This window comes from Aquarana catesbeiana, linkage group LG01, assembly GCF_042186555.1.
Source record: "Aquarana catesbeiana isolate 2022-GZ linkage group LG01, ASM4218655v1, whole genome shotgun sequence".
Lineage (NCBI taxonomy): Eukaryota > Metazoa > Chordata > Amphibia > Anura > Ranidae > Aquarana > Aquarana catesbeiana.
Genome location: NC_133324.1, coordinates 763,644,314 through 763,665,728, shown reverse-complemented (window position 1 = coordinate 763,665,728; position 21,415 = coordinate 763,644,314). Strand labels below are relative to the sequence as shown.

The 21,415-nt window shown below is 43.1% G+C and overlaps 1 protein-coding gene across 2 annotated transcripts in view; it reads left to right on the top strand.

Moving 5' to 3' along the window:
• SPOCK3 (SPARC (osteonectin), cwcv and kazal like domains proteoglycan 3) overlaps window positions 1–21,415 on the top strand; it is a 570,427-nt gene that overhangs the window by 530,217 nt on the left and 18,795 nt on the right. For both annotated transcript variants that reach the window (XM_073606091.1, XM_073606097.1), the window contains exon 8: window positions 20,021–20,242. In XM_073606091.1, the coding sequence (XP_073462192.1) occupies window positions 20,021–20,242 (222 nt within the window). The remainder of the gene's footprint in view (window positions 1–20,020; window positions 20,243–21,415) is intronic.

The following is a 21,415-nucleotide window of genomic DNA, read 5'->3' as shown; positions in this document are numbered from 1 at the left end:
TCTTGCCTACAGTAAAGCATGGTAATGGGAGTATCATGGTCTGGGGCTGCATGAATGCTGCCGACACTGGGAAGCTATAGTTCATTGAGGGAACCATGAATGCCAACATGTACTGTGACATACTGAAGCAGAGCATGATCCCCTCCCTTCGGAGTCTGGGCTGCAGGGCAGTATTTCAACATAACGACCCCAAACACACCTCCAGGACGATCACTGCCTTGCTAAAGAAGCTGAGGGTAAAGGTGATGGACTAGCCAAGCATGTCTCCAGACCTAAACCCTATTGAGCATCTGTGGGCATTCTCAAAGAGAAGGTGGAGGAACGCAAGGTCTCTAACATCCACCAGCTTTGTGATGTTGTCATGGAGGAGTGGAAGAGGACTCCAGTGGCAACCTCTGAAGCTCTGGTGAACTCTATACCCAAGAGGGTTAAGGCAGTGCTGGAAAATAATGGTGGCCACACAAAATATTGACACGTTGGGCCCAATTTGGACATTTTCACTTAGGGGTGTACTCACTTTAGTTGCCAGTGGTTTAGACATTAATGGCTGTGTGTTGAGTTATTTTGAGGGGACAGCAAATTTACACTGTTATACAAGCTGTACACTCACTACTTTACATTGTAGCAAAGTGTCATTTCTTCAGTGTTACATGAAAAGATATAATAAAATGCCTAACAAAAAATGTGAGGGGTTTACTCACTTTTGTGAGATACTGTATATATACACACACACTGAAAGCCAGTGGAATATGTTAGGCAGCAAATAAACATGTTGTCCCTGAGGTTGATGTGTTGAAAGCAGGAAAAATAGGCGTATGGGGCTTCACAGCCGCAAGCCGGTCAGGGTGCCCTTGCTGACCTGTGTCCACAGCCCAAGGTGCCTACAATGGCCATGTAAGCATCAGAACTGGGTAATAGTGACTGTAAGCACCAATACGTGAGTGCATACAATAATTGGGATGTTAACTGGCTAGGCAATTAGTCCATAACAATATATGTGGTAGTTCAGGGGTTAAACAAGTATCGTGGCTGGTCAAATGGCAGCTGCTATCCTCAGAGAGCTGGCTCTGTAGTAGGCAAGAAGAAGGTAGAGAAGGAAGCGCCACCTGAGTGCAGTATTAGAGAAACTCAGGCCAATTGAAGGAGCAGTAGCTCTGAGCGCCTAGCCAAGACAGCTTCTCTCTTTGGTGGAAGTCCTCCCCCGGAAGTGCTCCTGTGACCCGTGATGTCACATGCGTTCCATGTATGTTCCACGCTGGCCCCAGCCTCTTCCTGATGGCTACAGGACGTGCTCCAGACCAAGCTACAACGATCTGCAGCCCCAAATCTCTGCAGCACCAACGGATCCAAATCTGGGGACTATGCTATGGACCATCAAACACACAGATGAGCCTTTTTAACTCCTGTTTATTGCCCATGAGAATATGTTTTGCAGTGTGTTTGTATCCAGTCGAGTTGAGGCAATTTCTGTTTGGTGCTCTTTAACCACTTAACGACTGTGCCATAGCCGAATGACGGCTACAGCTCGGCTCGATAACTCCGGGAGGGTGTACATTGACATCCTCCCAGAATCGCGCCCCCTGGGGCATGCACCCGGGAATATTCGTGACCGCCGGGTCCTCCTCTGCATCATGGATCATGGTAAATGGCCGCTGACAGTAAATGACAGAGCGATCACTTGTATCATCCATACTCAGCCAGCCATCCATACACAGCCAGCCATCCATCCATCCATGCTCAGCCAGCCATCCATACTCAGCCATTCATCCATAATCAGCCATCCATCCATACTTGGCCATCCATCCCTAATCAGCAATTCTCATCCATGCTCATCCATCCATCCATGCTCAGCCATCCCATCCACCCCATCCATACTCAGCCATACCCAGTCATACTCAGCCATACCCAGTAATACCCATCCATACTCAGCCATACTCAGTCGTACTCAGCCATCCCATCCATACTCAGCCATACTCAGCCGTACCCAGCCATACTCGGCTGTACCCAGCCGTACTCATTCATGCTCAGTCATCCCATCCATACTCAGCCATCCCCATCCACAGCTCATCCATCACCATTCATGCTCACCCATGCCACATCAGTTCTCATCCATGCCACAGCCATGCCACTAGAGTGCCTCACAAAAGCGTAATAGGTAGTCAAATTAGATTTGACATTTATGCCCCTAGAACGCCTGATGGTGCTCCCTGCATGTTGGGCCTCTCTATGATGCCAGGCTGTGTAAAAGTCTCCCACATCGCCGTACTCGGGAGGAGTAGGAGAATCTATTTTGGGGTGTAATTTTTGGTATGTACTTGCTATTTGTTAGAAATATTGTATAAATTGGGTTTTCATTTTCTTTACACATTGTCCAAAAACTTGTAGAAAAAAATGATATGTTCAAAAGACTCATTATGCCTCATAGATTGCACGTTGGGTTGTTTTATTTCCAAAATGGAGTCAGTTTTGAGGCGTTTCCATTGTCCTATTGCTCCAGGGCCTTCAAAAGTGTAAGAGGTAGTCAAGAAATTATATGTTAAATTAAACAAGCCCCCATCCACAAGTGTTTCCCTATTATAAAGACATAGGCATGAAACAATGTAGCTGAAAATAAATATCGACCAATGTGAAAATATGAGCAACAATGTTGCTATGTTAAACAAATAGGAAAATGAGCATACAAACAAAGGTCATAACATGATGGGATGTGCTAAAAATATTACAACTTATATAAATTATGTGTGACAACCAAATACAATATATCCAAGTGAATAAAAATTGATAATGAATTAATATGTGATTCAATTCAAATAACGCCAGCTACAACGTCCATGTGAACCAAAAACACAGTGATGAATGATGAAAGACAAAAATCCTTATATCTAGTGAAATATATCAGCAAAGCTCCTCAGCACTTGGAAAGCTATTGATGTTCTTCTAGCCAGAAAGTATGTTATAAAAAGCCGCTTACCAGATATGTTGGACCTCAAGTTATAGATACCCTAAATAGGGTTTCCTCGCCAGAGACAGTCCTGAAGATTTTGTTGCTGTGTTTGGAATTTACAGTTTTTCTGTGGAATTTTTGCTGTGACTATTTGCTGTGAATTTTCAGTAAAATAAACACCACACCGCACAATGAAGTCTCCCCTTTTTTATTTTTATTTTTACTGAGGAGCTAATCTTCAGGACTGTCTCTGGCGAGACAGACAGGGACCGCGGGCCCCTTTGGTGTAGCAAAGTAACTCCTAGTGCATAGCTGTCCTATCTGTGGCAGCTGCTACAAGCACCACCTCTTCAGGCACTGCCAGCCTAACTGCCTGCAGCTGCCCCTTTCTGCTGCCCATTCCACCACAGTCATCCTGACTGACTGTATCTAACCCAGACAGCTCTCTCCCAGTCCTCTCAGGCTGCCTTTCAGTTCTCCCGACTGAGTGTCACTCACCAGCCCACCTGGATGTCTTCCTCCCTGGAGATTTGCCCGGCAGTGTCTTCCTGCTGTCCTCTCCTTGCTCCCATGCCTCTTGGTCACGATCCCTGCATGTGTCATGAGAAGGGTCCTTTCTGCATCCGAGCCCAGGCCTGAGTTCACCCCCCAGACTAGGGGGTTACTCTCAAAGGCCTCAGACAGCTAACACTCCATCTCCAGCTTCCACCTGAACTCCACTGCTTCAGCTGGGCTTACCCTGAGTATTTGAGGGGGCCGGCCCCCTACCAACCCATCTGTTAGAGATTGGTCAGGGCCCTCATGAATACTCCAGGCAGCTCCAGCTTAACTCCCTTTCCATTCTTCTGGAAGTCTCTAGTAAGTTCGAGAAGTAGAAGGGAGGTCTCAGTGATGCTGCCTGTGAGTCATCCAGCCCTCCCTGGATCTCTACTCAACCCAGGAAAAAAACACACAGGCTTGGCTGCCAGCCAAGCCTGTACAAATTTACCTCTACTCACAAACAATCTAGCTCTATTATTATTATTATTATACAGGATTTATATAGCGCCGACAGTTTACGCAGCGCTTTACAACATTAGGGCAGACAATAGAAGTACAATACAATTCAATACAGGAGGAATCAGAGGGCCCTGCTCGTTAGAGCTTACAATCTAGGAGGGATGGTCAAGTTATACAAAAGGGTAATAGCTGTGGGGGATGAGCTAATGGAGAAAATAGTGCAGTTATTAGATGGAGGCAGGATAGGCTTCTCTGAAGAGGAAAGTTTTCAGGGATCGCCTAAAAGTGGATAAATTTGGAGACAGTCTGACAGATTGGGGTAGGGAATTCCAGAGCATGGGCGAGGCTCGGGAGAAGTCCCGGAGGCGGATATGGGAGGAGGTGATGAGGGAGCTAGAGAGCAGGAGGTCTTGGGAGGAACGGAGATGGCGATTAGGTTGGTATTTTGAGACTAGGTTAGTGATGTAGCTGGGGGCAGAGTTGTGGATGGCTTTGTAACTTATTGTTAGTATTTTGAATTTAATTCGTTGGGCGAGTGGCAGCTCGGGATTGGCAGAGAGGGGTAGCAGACACTGAGCGGTTTGTAAGGTGGATAAGTCTGGCAGCAGCATTCATGATGGACTGCAGGGGGGATAGTCTGTTTAAAGGTAAGCCAATGAGGAGTGAGTTGCAGTAGTCAAGGCGAGAGATAACCAGGGAGTGAATCAGGAGCTTTGTGGTTTCATTGGTTAGAAAGGGACGTAGTTTAGAGATGTTGCGGAGGTTGAGGCGGCAAGCTTTGGAAAGTGATTGGATGTGGGGCTGAAAGGAGAGTTCAGAATCCAGGATAACACCTAGCACCCTGACATGTGGGGACGGGTGGATGGTTGTGCTGTTGCTCTTGACAGAGAAGTCAAGGGAAGAGGCACGTGGGGGAGGAAATATTATAAGCTCAGTTTTGGACAAGTTGAGTTTGAGGAAGTGGTGTGACATCCATACAGATATGTCGGTTAGTAAGTTAGTGATGCGTGAAGAGACTGATGGAGTGAGTTGAGGGGTGGAGAGATAGATTTGCGTGTCATCAGCATAGAAATGATATTGAAAGCCATGAGAGGCTATCAGCTGACCCAGGGAAGAGGTGTAGATTGAAAATAAAAGAGGTCTAAGAACAGAACTTTGGGGGACCCCGACAGAGAAGGGAAGAGGAGTGGAGGAAGTAGAATTGTAAGTGACACTGAAGGTGCGTTGGGATAGGTAGGATGAGAGCCACTGAAGAGCGCAGTCACGGAGACCGAGGGAGTAAAGTTTTTTGAGGAGGAGGGGGTGGTCAACCGTGTCAAAGGCAGCTGAAAGATCCAGAAGTAGGAGTACGGAATAGTGTCCATTGGTTTTTGCAGTTAGTAGGTCATTTGTGAGTTTTAAAAGAGCAGTTTCTGTGGAGTGTTGAGGGCGGAATCCAGATTGAAGGGGATCAAGAAGGTTGTTTTTAATGAGGTGGTCACTCAGTTGGTTGTAAACCAGGCGTTCAAGGAGTTTAGAGGAAAAGGGGAGCAAGGAGATAGGGCGTAGGTTGTTAAGATTGGTAGGGTCCAAGGACGGCTTTTTGAGTATGGGGTGACCAGTGCATGTTTTAGAGCGTCGGGGAAGATGCCAGAGGTGAGGGAGAGATTGAAGATGTGAGTTAGAGAGTGTAGGATGGGGTCAGAGGGTGACCGTAGCATTTGAGAGGCAATAGGATCCAGGGGACAGGTGGTTAGGTGGGCGATAGAAAGGAGTTTAGCAACTTCATCTGTAGTAGCAGATTTGAATAGGGGGAATGTCAGTTGTACCTGTTGACATGGGGTCTTAGTTGGGGGAGATACCTGTAGAATGGAGATTTCATCACGGATTGTATCAATCTTGTTTTTGAAGTGATTAGCAATCTCCTGGGCAGTGAGTGAGTCAGTGGGTGGAGGTGGTGGAGGACAAAGTAGAGAGTTGAAGGTAGAGAAGAGTTTACGGGGATTGGATGAGAAGGTGTTAATAAGAGTTGTAAAATAGGTTTGCTTGGCAGTGTGAGGGAGAGAATAGTATTTTTGGAGGGCAGATTTGTATTGATTGAAGTCTTTGAGAGACTTAGTCTTGTGCCACAGACGCTCAAGAGCACGACTATGTTTTTTGAGACTTTTGGTGTCATCTGTTTGCCAGGGTTGTAGGGGTCGAGGCCTGATTCTGCGTGTAGTGAGGGGAGCGGGCTTGTCCAGGGTGGTGGACAGAGATTTATTGTAGATGGATGTGGCTTGGTAGGGGCAGGACAGGGGAGAGATTTTGTCATAGAGGTGGTCAGTAGCAGAATAGAGGAGAGAGGAGTTGAAGTTGCGAAAGTTTCTACGGGTGATGGTTAGGCGATTGGAGGGAAAGGTGGTGGAAGACAGGGGGAGAGAGAAACTAATAAGATGGTGGTCGGAGAGAGGAAAAGGATTGTTTGAGAAGTTGCATGGAGTGCATAGGTAGGAGAATACAAGGTCAAGGGTATTGCCATTAGAGTGAGTAGAAGCCTGTACCCATTGCTTCAGGTCAAATGAAGAGGTTAGACTAAGAAGTTTAGAAGTAGCAGGAGTGTTTGTATTAGCAGGGATGTTGAAATCACCGAGAAGGATTGTTGGAATATCCAAAGAGAGAAAGTAGGGTAGCCAGGCAGAAAACTCATCAAGGAAAGTCGATAATGGTCCAGGGGGCCGGTAAATCACAGCAATTCTTAGGGAAGTAGGAGAGAATAGACGTATACAGTGGGCTTCGAATGATGAGAGGGAAAAAGAGGGAGGAGGGTGAATAACCTGGAAGGTGCTCTGGGGAGATAGGAGGAATCCCACTCCACCTCCCTTGCGTCCATTAGGCCTAGGGGAGTGAGTCCAGTGAAGGCCACCCTGAGAGAGGGAAGCAAGAGAAGGGGTGTCATATTCGTGGAGCCAGGTTTCGGTGAGAGCAAGTAGATTGAAGGAATTAGTGACAAAGAGGTCATGAACAGCAGTGAGTTTGTTGCAGACAGAGCGGGCGTTCCAGAGGGCGCAGGAGAGAGGGAGGCTGGTGTTGGGAAGAAGAGGAATGGAGACTAAATTGTGTAGATTGCGACTACTGCCAGGGGATGTAGGGTGATGGTGATGGGTGTGTTGGGTACAGTTAAATAAGGGAGGCCCAGGGTTTGGGGAAATATCTCCAGCGATTAGGAGAAGCAGAAGAGTGAGGGAGGTAATATGAGAATATGATTTGTATGAGGGGACATGCTTCAGTATCCTGGGGGGTATGTTAGCAAGTGGGCTTAGAGTTAGAAAGAGGTGATGAGTGCAGTAATAGGGGGAGGGGAGAAGTGAGGGTGATATGTACAGATTGTGTGGTGGAGCAGAGGGATGTAGAAAAGAGAGCTTGAGGAGAGAGGCAGCAATTGTGAAAAGGAGGAGAGGTAAAGAGTGCATGTTTCAGAGAAGGAGAGATAATATGAAAATGAGATCACCTGCAATCTGCTATGGTTTGCTTTGTGCAAATCGCTGAAGTGCAAGAGCAGAAGTGCCACTTATTTTAAGAACACCACTTCTTTGGAAGAACCCCTGTATGTGCAGCCCCTGTATGTGCTCCCCGTAAAGAAAGCCTTGTTATATACTGTGTTGGGTGTGGATGGAATCTGGCAATTAATCAATTAGGAGGGCATATTAGGAACACAGCAAGCAGGGCATAACTTTCACACCACAATCAAACTGCAAGGGGACTAAAAGGCCAAAATTGTAAAGATAAGGAAACCCATAATTTAGGTAAGACTTAATGGCTAAATAAACTTTGAAATAATGTGAGCATGGCTACAGATGTAGTTGAGACAGCGGTGACAAACAGATTACCAAAAATGTATGTAAGCGGTCAGTCAATTTTCAGTTTGCAGGACATGGGAATATAAACGCAGATTACCAAAAAAAAAAAAACACACTAGCACTAGCAACGGTAGGGGGTGCTACACTGACCCCCCCTAACTTCCAGCCTGTCCCCATGGCTGGGAATTTACAAAAAGATGCTCCTGGCCAAGGGCATCCCATAGAAATACAGTTTTGAAAGGGAAAGAGGGAACAAACTGGGACAGGGCTATGATACAAATAAATAGTAGTAGAAAAATATATACAAGCATCTTTTTGAAAAACCATATATGTACACCACATATGCATTCTGGCTACAGGTCCCTGCAGTTAACATACAGTATTGCAAAACATATACAAAAGGCCAGAGCACCTCCCCCTTGAGGCAAGCCCTCCACCCACTGGAACATGTTGTCCGTTGATAGCAGGGTGAGCCGCCACTCTCAACATACCTGCAAAACAGAGAAAAAACACACTATACTGTGTATATGTATATATCTATATCTATAGATATATATATCCTACCACTAATATCTGACTATCTGTACACAAATTCTGTCAACAGGGCGTTATGATCCTACTGACAGAAAGACAAATAGCAAGGCACACATTTTTTTCTCTCAGCAAGAGGTTATGATGCTGCTGGCAGAAAAATAATCAAGACAATAAACAGGACAAGCAACTTTTTTTTTGAGTCCCTGGTAAGAGGGGCCCCTCTTTTGTGCAGCAGGCTCTTTTAAAAGTTGTGATGTCACTTGGCTAGGCCTCACCCAGAGTTCTTCTTGGCTGCCAGCCAAGCCTGCACAAATGTACCTACACTTACAAACAATCTAACTCTAGCACACAAGCAATGCTATGGAGTGCTACATATACAAGATAAATACACACCATAAAGTATATATGCAAATTTTAACAAAAGCATCCACATTAAAAAAAATACACCAATCCTATCAGAAAGGATCTCTCATTCAGAAAATTATGTGGATGAAGTCATCCTTTCTGTGTACAAACAAAGACCAGACCAAGAGGGGCCTTAGGGAGAATAAAGTCTACCAGTATATCTCAGTATAGGAGTATCTATGACATAGATAAATGCCTTTTTATTGAATCAGAATTGCTCTAATTATCCCAAGGCCAGCCTTCCAAAGTGCATACTTACTCCTGCATAACTGAAGAAAAATGATGAAGTTTGCACCCGTCTTAGGTGTCAGGTCTCTCTTTGTCCTCTCACCTAAACAGGCTTCACTCCTTAAACTCCTACACCTGTACAGAGTGAGCTGAAACATGCATGGGTGCTTTAATCTGTTACAATGGTGAGGCATTTTAGAAAGGACATAGTAAAAAACAAATGTTGCTGTGAGAATAGACATTTTGGGCAAATTGCTGTCAGCTGCCACTAAATGTATTGATGAACAATTTGTTTAGAAAATGAAAAAGGAATATTATAGTTTATACTATTTCTTAAAGAGGTTGTTAACCTCCAAAAAAAAAATTCTTAAAATAAAAAAACCTGCAAGACAAAGGCATAATGAGCTAGTTTGCATCTTGCTACTACCTCATTATAAAACATTTACCTTAGAACGATGCCCTGCAGTGCCCCCGCACTCAGCTTCCAGGGTCGACATCTTTCCCGGAGTTACTTCCGGGTTTGTGGACTACGGCGCTGTGATTGGCCGTAGCTGAGATGACGTCTCTCCCACGCATGCACTGCATGAGCAGGCCGTTTCAGTGCGCATGTGCCGATGACGTCAGCGGCAGTGTTTATAGTAAATATCTCCTAAACGGTGCAAGTTTAGGAGATATTTACAGTACCTACAGGTAAGCCTTACTATAGATTTACCTGTAGGTACAATTAAAGAGGAAGACTTTACTGTCTCTTTAAGACTTAAAGATGTAATTTTCCAGTTTGCATCATCTCTCATCTCCTGAATTAAGGGCAAATATTTCCAGCTGCTCTTTCTCGAACAGTGTGTACATGCAAATATGTAAATTTCAATTAAAATATACAAAAAAACAAGCAGATTTCCATCTTTTCTTTGTCCTTATATGTGGCAGAAGTTCTGATGCATAGATACATGCATACATCTAATCCGAGCTTATCTATTGCCATATCCAAGAGAAATATAATAAAGCAAACCTTTCTGGATGATATAAATGACAGAAGATGAATTTCCCTATCAAAATAACATTTTTCAAACCAGCAAGACAGGTTCAATTTAGAGCACGCTTAAGAGTGTTCACACTGTTACTGAGTCTTTTGTCCTGCTTGAAACCTCATAGGAAAATATATACAAAAGAGTCTATGGCTGCCATCTGTGTTACATTAATATGAAAAGTACACTTTCAAGGTTATTTGCAAGTTGCTTTGTGCATTGTGTTATGTACTTGAGTTACTTAGTTGCTAGCCACACAGAATAAACTTTTTCTTTCAATTTTTATAAAATACTGAAAATATACAGACATGAAAGATGGGATCTACCAAAAGTGAAGCATTAAACTTTTAGTACACTTGTGCAAGTCAGGCTCACCCAAGGATTATTTAGTGGGGTTGATTTACTAGTAGAGGCTGTTCATTAACCACTTCAGCTCCGGAAAGTTTTACCCCCTTCCTGACCAGGCTATTTTTTGCGATACTGCACCATGTTGCTTTAACTGACAATTGCGCGGTCGTGCGAGACTGTACCAAAATAAAATCAATGTCCTTTTTTCCCACAAACAGAGCTTTTATTTTGGTGGTATTTGATTACCTCTGCGTTTTTTATTTTTTTGCGCTATAAACAAAAAAAAGACCGACAATTTTGAAAGAGAAACAATATTTTTTACTGCTATAAAACATATCCAATAAAAAAATGTAAAAAATCTAATTTCTTCATCAATTTAGGGCAATATGTATTCTGCTACATGTTTTTGGTGAAACAAATCCCTCTAATGCCCCGTACACACGGTCGGACTTTGTTCAGACATTCCGACAACAAAATCCTAGGATTTTTTCTGACGGATGTTGGCTCAAACTTGTCTTGCATACACACGGTCACACAAAGTTGTCGGAAAATCCGATCGTTCTGAACACAGTGACGTAAAATACGTACGTCGGGACTATAAACGGGGCAGTGGCCAATAGCTTTCATCTCTTTATTTATTCTGAGCATGCGTGGCACTTTGTCCGTCGGATTTGTGTACACACGATCGGAATTTCCGACAACGGATTTTGTTGTCGGAAAATTTTATAGCCTGCTCTCAAACTTTGTGTGTCGGAAATTCCGATGAAAAATGTGTGATGGAGCCCACACACGGTCGGAATTTCCGACAACAAGGTCCTATCACACATTTTCCGTCGGAAAATCCGACCGTGTGTACGGGGCATAAGGGTATATTGATTGGTTTGCACAAAAGTTATAGCGTCTACAAACTATGGGATAGATTTATGGACTTTTTCGCCGGGGTCCAATCACAGCAGATGTGGAGCTCTGGCAGCGTGCACCCCAGAGCCCTTGAAAAAAATCATGTACAGGTATGTGATTTTGCGCTTAAGGGCTGCCCTGCCGCAGTAAATGTACATGGGGCGGTCCTTAAGTGGTTAAGCAAGGTTAGGAAGTAAAGTAAAGTGAAACTGCAGGTATGGTTTGTATGGCTTTGTATACAAGTGTCCATCTGGTTACAGGGCCACTTTAACACATCAAATGCGATGCTGCAGTTTAATTCACAGCCATACATTTTCTACTAGGAGGACATTGAAAACTGAATAGGAAGCTACTTCTTAATGAATAGAGGTGAGTCAAGAGGATGATCTAAAAAAGGACATATTGTCACAGGATAAGGCTATCACCCGTTGCATGATAAATGCTGTGTGAAATAAAAGATTTGCTTGGTGAATTAAAATGATGTTAAGAGGCAATCATCTTTTACATTACATTAGTTTTCCATTAACTGATCTGTTAAAAACAGCTGTTAGCCTTAATATGCTTCATTTATGTAAAGAGGTTACTTGGAAGCGCAGTAGGAACAATTGAATTCCCTCTAAAAGAATTGATAGCAAACAGTAGTTGAACATAAATTAAAGATCATTACTTGTATAAAAGCTAAAGCCAAGGAACGTTTTCAAAGAATAAGATGTATAAAGTATAAATTTTAGTTGACTTTACACATTTCACACCAGTTGTGGGCAACACTATTACAGAGGGCAGAACCAAGCTTCAAACTTTACAAATTGTGGCCACCTCTTCTGACCGCATTATTTGTGGCTAAATTTGGCAAGCAAACTGAAGGAGGAGGGGGTGCAGGGGATATCGGGAGAAGTCAGAAAGATCTATAATACAGTAGTTAATAACTATCTATCTTTTCTCTTTTCTGGTGGTCTCTGAAGTGCTTTCTATAGCATCTCATATAATAAAGACCACTTGATTTACTCAATAGCTTGTCTATCACAAGACACATAAGGCCGGAACTTAACAAACATCATTCAAGTGTGCCCAGAGCAGAATTATATCTAAGCACAGCTCTGCTGATAGCTGATATGCTCATTGTTTTTCCAGGTCAGCAATCCCCCCTGGCAAAGCATACCTCCATGCTGAGAGCATGTGGCCTAGTATGGTTTCGGGCTCTCACCCCTCTCCTTTCCTGGCCAGTCAGGTTCTATTCTCAGATTGAGGGTCTAGTATGGGTATTTAAGAGGACCTTATGCACTCTTTATCGGTTTTTGTTTGCATGGGGTACCCACTAATCCAGGGGTCAGCTACCTGTAGATCGTGATCTACCAGTAGGTCTCGGATAGGTGACTGGTAAATCGTGGTCTGGGTTTGCTGACCTTCCATTCCAAAGCATCAAACAAAGTGCAATGCAGAGGGACTACTTGTAAAATTAGAGCTATAGAAGGGAGCAAGTGCCGCGTAAGCCGATGCCTTCTCTGTAGTGCCGACTCCTGTCCCATGCGGAATGATACCAACTGCACTACATCTCTTATGGCAGGTAGCTGTCTCCAGAGTGGTGCCAGCAGCAGGGAATAAAAGATTTTCGGGTCAGTGTGAAGCAATACAACGGGCTTAATAATATAGGGCTGCTTTCACACTGATGGCTCATTCAAGTGCTGCTCCTCTGAAATGCAGTCTGAGTGTGTGTTAATAGGTAGTGAGGAAACAATATGTTGCCTTCTCACCACCTGATTTAAAACCATTATTGCAATGCAATGCACACATTTGCGATATGGCAGTACTGCAATTAGAGGCTTAAATCGAATGTGAGGAGGCGATACTGTGCCCGGTGATCTTTGACTTATCCCGTGTTGTTCAGGTAGATCTCTTCCTCTTTAAGGTTGCCTACCCCTGCTCTACTCCATACCAAACTCAAAGGGTCTGGTAAACATTTTAGGGTGAACTCTATGTATTTTATTTCCTATTCTTGTTGTAGAATGTGCTACAGCAAATGTGCCATTTACAAAGAAAAACAATTATACAGTTTAACCACTTCTCGACCGCCGGCCGTCATATCATGTCCTTGACTTTGTGCGGATATATCTAAATGATGCCTGCAGCTACAGGCATCTTTCAGATATTGTCTTTTTTCAGCCGTCAGTTCCATACACCATAAGAATGATCATAGCAGCTGGTCAGCTGATTGATCATTCTTACGGACGGCGAGAGGGGACGTCACTCCGGTGCTCCTACCAACTCACCGCTGCCATCGGTGAGTCGGGGAACGGATCTGCCGGCCCCAGATGTTTACCATAGAGATTTCCGGTGGACCAGATGGTCGCCGGAGTCTCTATTATCGTTCGGAGGCCGGGCGTGATGTTATGACATCACGCCCACCCTCTGCATTCAAACAAACGGCGCCGCCTCGGCTGGGAAGCCGAGATCGTTTTTTTTTTTTATTATTTCAGCTGTTCCAGTCTAGAGGCAAGATGTGGGGTCTTATTCCTATTACAAGGGATGTTTACATTCCTTGTAATAGGAATAAAAGTGATCAAATTTTTTTTTTAAAGTTTCAAACTAAAAAATGTAAAGTAAAATTAACAATAAAACAAAACAAAAAATTTAAAGTGCCCCTGTCCCCGTGTGCTCACACGCAGAAATGAAAACATACGTAAGTCCCGCCCACATATGAAAACGGTGTTCAAACCACACATGTGAGGTGTCACTGTGAACGTTAGAGTGAGAGCAATAATTCTAGCCCTAGACCTCCTCTGTATCTCTAAACATGTAACCAGTAAAAAATTTTAAAGCGTCACCTATGGGGATTTTTAAAGTGGGGTTCCTATTTAAAAAAATAAATAAAAGTCAGCAGCTACAAATACTGCAGCTGCTGACTTATAATCGGACACTTACCTGTCCCAGGGTCCAGCAATGCGGGGGATCGAAGCCCCGCTCGTCCCCCCCTCCGCTCGGCTTCGCCGGCATTTTAACTGTGGGCGCCCGGCTGTGGCTTTACAGCCGGGCACCCACTGTGCATGTGCGAGCCGCGCACCGTCACTGGCCCCGCAATCATCTTGTCCCAGATGATTGACAAGAGGAAGGGTGGAGAGGCGATCTCCCTTCCTGCGCCGAGGGAAGTGACGTCAGGAGCCCAGGCACCGAAGGAGGCAGACTACGAGGGACCCCCCAGCAATAGGCATTTAGAGGTGAGTAAAAAAAAAAAATTTCTCCAAATGTTTTTTTTAATTTTTTTTAAGCACATTACTAATTTTTTTTTTTTGGGGGGGGTGGAACTCCACTTGAAGTACCGAAGTTTGGCGCAATTCCACTAGCATGCACAGTTTTGAAGCATGCCTAGGTATCTATTTACTCGGCGTAAATTTATCTTTCACATTATGCAAAAAAATTGGGCTAACTTTACTGTTTTGTTTTTGTTTTTTAAAGCATGAAACTGTTTTTTTTATAAAAAAAAAAGTTTGAAAAAAAATTGCTGCGCAAATACTGTGTGAGATAAAAAGTTGCAATGACCACAATTGTACTCTCTAGGGTCTCTGCTAAAAAAAAAAAACACATACAATGTTTGGGGGTTCTAATTTTCTAGCCAAAAAATTATGATTTTTACATGTAGGAGAGAAATGTCAGAATTGGCCTGGTTGGCAAGTGGTTAAAGGACATTTTTTTGCTGGCTTCCTTTTTAAGAAATACCAGCACTCAAACCACTCCAAAGGTCTCCCTAAATACATGGCAGGCTGCTATGTATTTTGGGGGACCTTTGGAGGGTTATGTGTGCTGCTTTTTTTTTTTTTTTTTTTGATAGAAGCAAGAAGGTTAATGGTAATTGCCAGGAATGTAAAAAACATTTTTCCTTTGTAAATGGCAGTGCTTTAAAAAAAACTTCATATGAGCTGTGGAGTGGAAGAAAGAGTGACCTAAAACACATCAAAATCTTCGGAAGTAAAACATACAAAATGGAAACCTTCTCGTAAGGAATATATTGGCAACAACAAGCCTCTAAAGATTTACAGAATTCTGCATCCAGACACCAATAAGTTAATGATCAGCAGATGTGTAATCATTAGTGAATCACCTATATTATGTGTCAAAAGCCTCACAAAATGACAGTCAGCACCGTCTGAATAACAACCTGAGCAAGAAGCCCCACCAATACTACAGAAAATGGAATAGAACATCACTGAAATTGGCATTGATTATTTATCCTCTGAAAAGAAAGAAGCTGAACCACCTGCAACCTCAGTCAGAAAATCTTTGAGATCCAATAAGGGATTTTCATCTAGATGCTTGTCATATATGGTTCATACAGTACCAAAGCCTGATCCACCAAAAAGAAAAGAAGTGAAAAAGCTACCTGTTCATAAAAAGTAGATCTGGATTAAGGCTGCAGATGAAGAGACATCTCTTAACTAGAGTTGGGCAAACCGTTTGGGCTGAGCAAATGTTCAGCCCGAATATCACCTGCTCGCCCTTATCTGAGCATGCAGCCCAGCAGGCCAGGAAAGGGGGGGAGTGAGCGAGACCCCCCTCTTGAACCATACCAGGCTACATGCCCTCAACATGGGGGGTGCCTTGGGGTGAGGGGGCTCTGCACCTGGTCCCCATGTTAATGGGGACAAGGTCCTCTTCCTGACAACCCTGAATGGTGGTTGTGGGGTACCCTACCCATTTACCAAAAAAGTGTTAAAAAGTAATTAAAATTAGTATTAAAATACTGACAGTTTTTGACAATTCCTTCATTAAAAAATAAAAAACAGTGTCCCCCGATGTAGATCCATTGTCAATCACGACACCACCGCCAGACCCAGAAAAAAAAATGATCCGCCGTCAACTTTGGCAAACCACAGAATGTCTGGCTTGCCATTTGACATTTCTTATATAAGTATGGGGTGTAGCCACCTGATGGCACCACCCCCCTTGTGACATTACCAACCAGTGCATGCTGGGTCATGACATCACAAGAGGGCCGTGTCACCAGGTGACGTCGCCAGGTGGCCCACCCTTACCTCTATAAGGTAGTCTACAAGCCAGGCATTTGGCGGTTTGCCTTAGGTGACAGCAGAGCAGATTTTTTTGGGGTCCAGTGGTGACATCGGCAACATGATTGAAGATGGATCTACATCGGGGGACACTGTTTTTTTATTTTTAAATAAATAATTGTATGCATCACAACCAATGTCAAAGCCAAAGTTTCAAGAACTTCAAAAAAAGATGGGACTTATATGAGAAGAAGTTGTTGATTGGAGATGTTGACATACTGTTCATATAGACATAGGTGAAGCAACAATTCTTATATATATATTATGCTGTGATTAGTAGTTCTGCCAGTAGGTTGTAGCAGAGGCGTATCTAGTGAAAATGGCACATATGGCAAGCACTGAAACTGCGCCCCTGTCAAAACATTTGAAACCCATCTTTCAGATAACCTTAACAAAAAAACAGCTCTCTCTTCTCTTCTTCCCTATCCCTTACTTCTGTCTTTTCCCCCAGTACGGTCCGTGTCAAAATACCCCCTCCTTCTCCATCATGTGCCATTATAACCCCTGTCCTCCTTCATTCATTTGCCATTATACCCCCCTCCTCCTCCATTTATTTGCCATTATACCCCCCTCCTCTTCCTTCATTCATTTGCCATTATACCCAACTGTCCTTCCCCATTCATTTTCTCCTCCATTCATCTTCCCTCATCCCCCTTCTCCTCTAGTCACCTCGCACATATCTCTCCAGTCACCTTTCACATTCCCCGTGTTTCCCCCTCTCCCCTCTTCTCTCCTGCATGCTTCTCTCCACATTCCCACTTCGGGCCCCGTCCTCACTCCCTATATGTCCCTCCCCCTCTCCCCAGTCAGCATGGCTCCTACCTGCTCCTCCGGAGCCTCCCTGGGCACAGGCAGCAATAGGTAACTCAAGATGAGGGAAAGGCAAGTCTGCAGAAGCCAGAAAGTTGATAGTGAGATCCCTCCCCCAGCTGGTAGTGTCTCCTCAGCTTCTCTGCCCCGGTGGCCTTCTTTTTCCCGCCCCAAGTCCATGAGTGTCCGGGGACTGGTTTGGTTCAGCTCGTCACCCAGCCTCCACCAACCCGGCACAGCTCACAGCGCAGCAACAATAACAGCCGGCCTCTCCTCCTCCGCTCTCCCCCCAGACACCGCTCCCCTACCCGGGACTGCGCCCCCACGCACACACAGCTCACTTAGGGACAGGCATCTGTGCGGGAGGTGTGTGTGCTCAGTCAGTATTCCTTACACTGTACAGGGAGATGGAATACCATTCTCTTCACTGTGCTGGGAGAGAGGACATGGTGCCGGTAAGTCACTGGGACTCAGGAGGGAAGAAGAGAGTGCCCCCTTCATATGGTGCCCGTGGCACTTGCCATATTTGCCATACCCTGGATATGCCACTGGGTGGTAGTGTTCATTACTTGCATATTGCAATTTTCTTTCTAGTGTAGCTGCATGGTTATAATGTAATGTTCTGTCTCTGTGTTCCAGTTTTTTTTTTCTAATAAAAAACACAAAGGGCTCAGAGTCCAGCTCCATCTAGACTGATGAGTCATATTTGCAGCAGCTCTCCAACACTGCCCCACTGCGTATATTGCTATGTACAAACTAAACTGGGTACCGTTAAAATCATGGTTCCTGAGCCTTTGATTATGCTCAAAAAGTTTCAAACTCTGTCCATATGAGCCATTAATGTGGTATATAAACACCTATATTTATATTCACTCTTGCCTATTAAGATTCCAGTCACTGAGCTGTAGCTGATGGAGCAACACCGAATGAATGACAAAAATGGTCCTGCCCAAAAAAGCTATGAGACTTCTGCTAATTCTGTATTGGGCTTTAACTAAGACTTAGGCTGGCCATACACGTGTTGATTTCTGAGCGATTTTTCATTTGGAAATCGCACCTTTGAATAATCACTCCATTTTCAACCATGTGGGGCTGCAGCAACAGACGATTTTCATGCAGCCATCAAATTTGAGTTATCAGGCATGTTGGAAATTTTTTGAAAAATGAACAATCAATGATGGGAGAATCGTGCAAGAAATATAATTGCAAATTAAATGTGCATGAGCTGTGACCTGGAAAAAAAAAGAAGGTTCCCGGCCACAAATTTTCTTTTCCGTAACAACATGAGGTGAAAATGAAGGCTTAGTTGGTGGAATTTCGAAATCAATGGTCATCAGATTACAAAACAAACAAAATGTAGCACACTGTCTTGCATAAGGATCAGTGGAAGTACTTAATAGAAGTTCAATGTTTGCTAGGATTTGCTTTTCAATATAACATTAACACTATGTAGCTTTTTTAAATCATGGAAAGCTCAATAAATGAGACCTGTTTTGAGAAAAATAAAGAGGCTACCTTTGCTTGCCTTTTAATAAGAATACTACTTTCCTGCCTGGAATATTGGAACAAGTCAAAGTCAGAACTTATAATGTGTATTCTTGGTCCAGGTAAATATCTCAGAGATTCATGAGACCAGCAAATCATTATGATAGCTAGGCAACAAGCATTTTCAAAAGGACAAATCAGCTATGGTAATCTCTTTATTCTATCAACATGAGTCTCTCTTTCTGGCCAATGTTGTCACCACCTATTCCCAGTGTTGTATACAGTAAAATCTTGGATTGCGAGCATAATTTGTTCTGGAAATATGCTTGTAATACAAAGCACTTTTATGTCAAAGCAAATTTCCCCATAAGAAATAATGGAAACTCAGATAATTCGTTCCACAACCATTTATTCATAAGTCCTTCAGTTTATAGTCCATATAAAAAGATTATAGCACACATTATATGTGATAGGTTGTGTAACCATAAAATGTCCATCCACAAATGGCAGCCTCCACAAGGGGATTAGAAGCAAAATCCAGCAGGAACTAGTGTATAAAAGAGAAGAGAGGCGCCTCCTAGTGTAGCAATATGGTTACATTTAGTGAAGGTACAACATTTAGTAACGCACATGGTTGATGATTAAAAGAGGCACATCTAAGTATGTAAGCATCAGGAGTAAAGCTGTCCTCATAGACTATCCTCTGCACCGCTGGCTCTCACCGTTGTCAGTCTTCAATTGTGACCAGGAAGACTACCCTGCAGTAGAGTGATTTGAAAGTGAGGCTTAAATCGCTCGTGGAGCTCAGCGTGGAAGGGATGATGTTGATGGGGGTGTGGAGGATGGTCTATGTGGACAGCTTTACCCCGGATGCCTGGATACTTAGATGTGCCTCTTTTAATCTTCAACCATGTGATTTGCTAAATGTTGTACCTTCATTAAATGTAACCATATTGCTACACTTAGAGTTTTCTGTTTTATACTCAGTTGTGACGTGACGCTACTTGTATATCAAGACATCGCTTGCATATTAAGTCAAAATGTATTTAAAAATGTTGCTTGTCTTGCAAAACACTCTCAAACCAAGTTACTCTCAAACCAAGGTTTTACTGTATTGTATATTTACTGAATAATGCAAGTAGGAGTCCACGTATAATTCTAAATAGTGCTTTATTCTTTACCATTTTAAGCAGTCTTCAGCATCCATAGGAACAACAAGACAATATGATGTTAACGCGTTTCAGATGAATCCTCACTCATAGTTTTGCATTGTATGTGTGGTTTAGGCAGTAAGACTGTTATACATAATAGATGAAACTGAGCATGACAAAATATGCGAGAACTGTATATGTTATAGTTCTTTAATAAAGTAAAATGTATATAACTTTGTTATGGTATTTTGCACTTTAAACAATGATGTATGCACATATTGAATACAAGCTAACTTGTCTTTATCACCCTTTGCAGGATTTGATACTAGCATTCTTCCAATATGCAGGGATTCTCTTGGGTGGATGTTTAATAGACTTGATAGAAATTATGACCTGCTACTGGATCAGTCTGAGCTGGGAAGCATTTATATTGACAAGAATGAACAATGTACCAAGGCTTTCTTCAATACATGTGACACATACAAGGACAGCTTAATATCCAACAATGAGTGGTGCTACTGCTTCCAGCGGCAGCAAGGTAACTAAACTAAAAAAAAAATACTATAGCAATAAAATTGACTTTTAAAACATACTGTTCTCATTAAAGGAAAAATATTGCTTTTTTCTAAGTGCTTAACAGAAATCCTAACATCTGTAGCGTGTTTATTTTCTTTTTTAATATACTGTAAAGAGAGAACAGAGTGCTCTGTTTGGCATCTCAGTGATAAACCTGTCAGACAATTGCTTTCTAAGAAAATACTTTGCTTTAGCAAGGATGCCTTTTAAATAATGCTTTAACCACTTCAGCTCCGGAAGGTTTTACCCCTTTCCTGGCCAGGCTGTTTTTTGCGTTACTGCACTGCGTTGCTTTAACAATTGCGCGATCTTGTGAAATTGTACCCGAATAAAATTGATGTCCCTTTTCTCCCACAAATAGAGCTTTCTTTTGGTGGTGTTTGATCACCTCTGCGTTTTTTATTTTGTGCACCATAAACAAAAAAACACCGACAATTAAAAAAAAAAGATATATTTTTTTTTTACTTTCTGCTATAAAAAACATTCAGTAAAAAAATGTAAAAAACTAATTTCTTCATCAATTTAGGCCAATATGTATTCTGCTACATGTTTTTGGTAAAAAAAAAATCCCAATAAGCGTATATTGATTGGTTTGCTCAAAGGTTAAAGCGTCTACAAACTATGGGATAGATTTATGGACTTTTTATTTTTTTGTTTTAACTAGTTATGGCGGCGATCAGCGTTTTTTAGCGGGACTGAGACATTGTGGTGGACAAATCTGACACTAAGTGACACTTCTTGGGGACCAGTGACACCAATACAGTGATCAGTGCTAAAAAAAAATGCACTGTCACTGTATAAATGACACAGCTTAGCAGAAACACAGGATCTCCATCTTCCTCCCTCACAGAATGGCAGTCTACCTTGTTTACATAGGCAGACCGTTGTTCTGCCTCTCCTGTGAATGATGGGCTGATTGGCTAATGCTGTGTCCAATCACAATGGGAGCGGGGCTCCGGTGGCTTGCACGTGCGCCCCAGAGCCGAAGAGAGGAATCACATACAGGTGCGTGATTTTGCGCTTATGTTATTTTTAGCGGCGCTTTACTGACGTTTTAGGGGTGCTAGTGGGGCGCTTTTAACCCTCGCTAGCGGCCGAAAAAGGGTTAAAACTAGTTTGGCGGCGCTGCCCCATT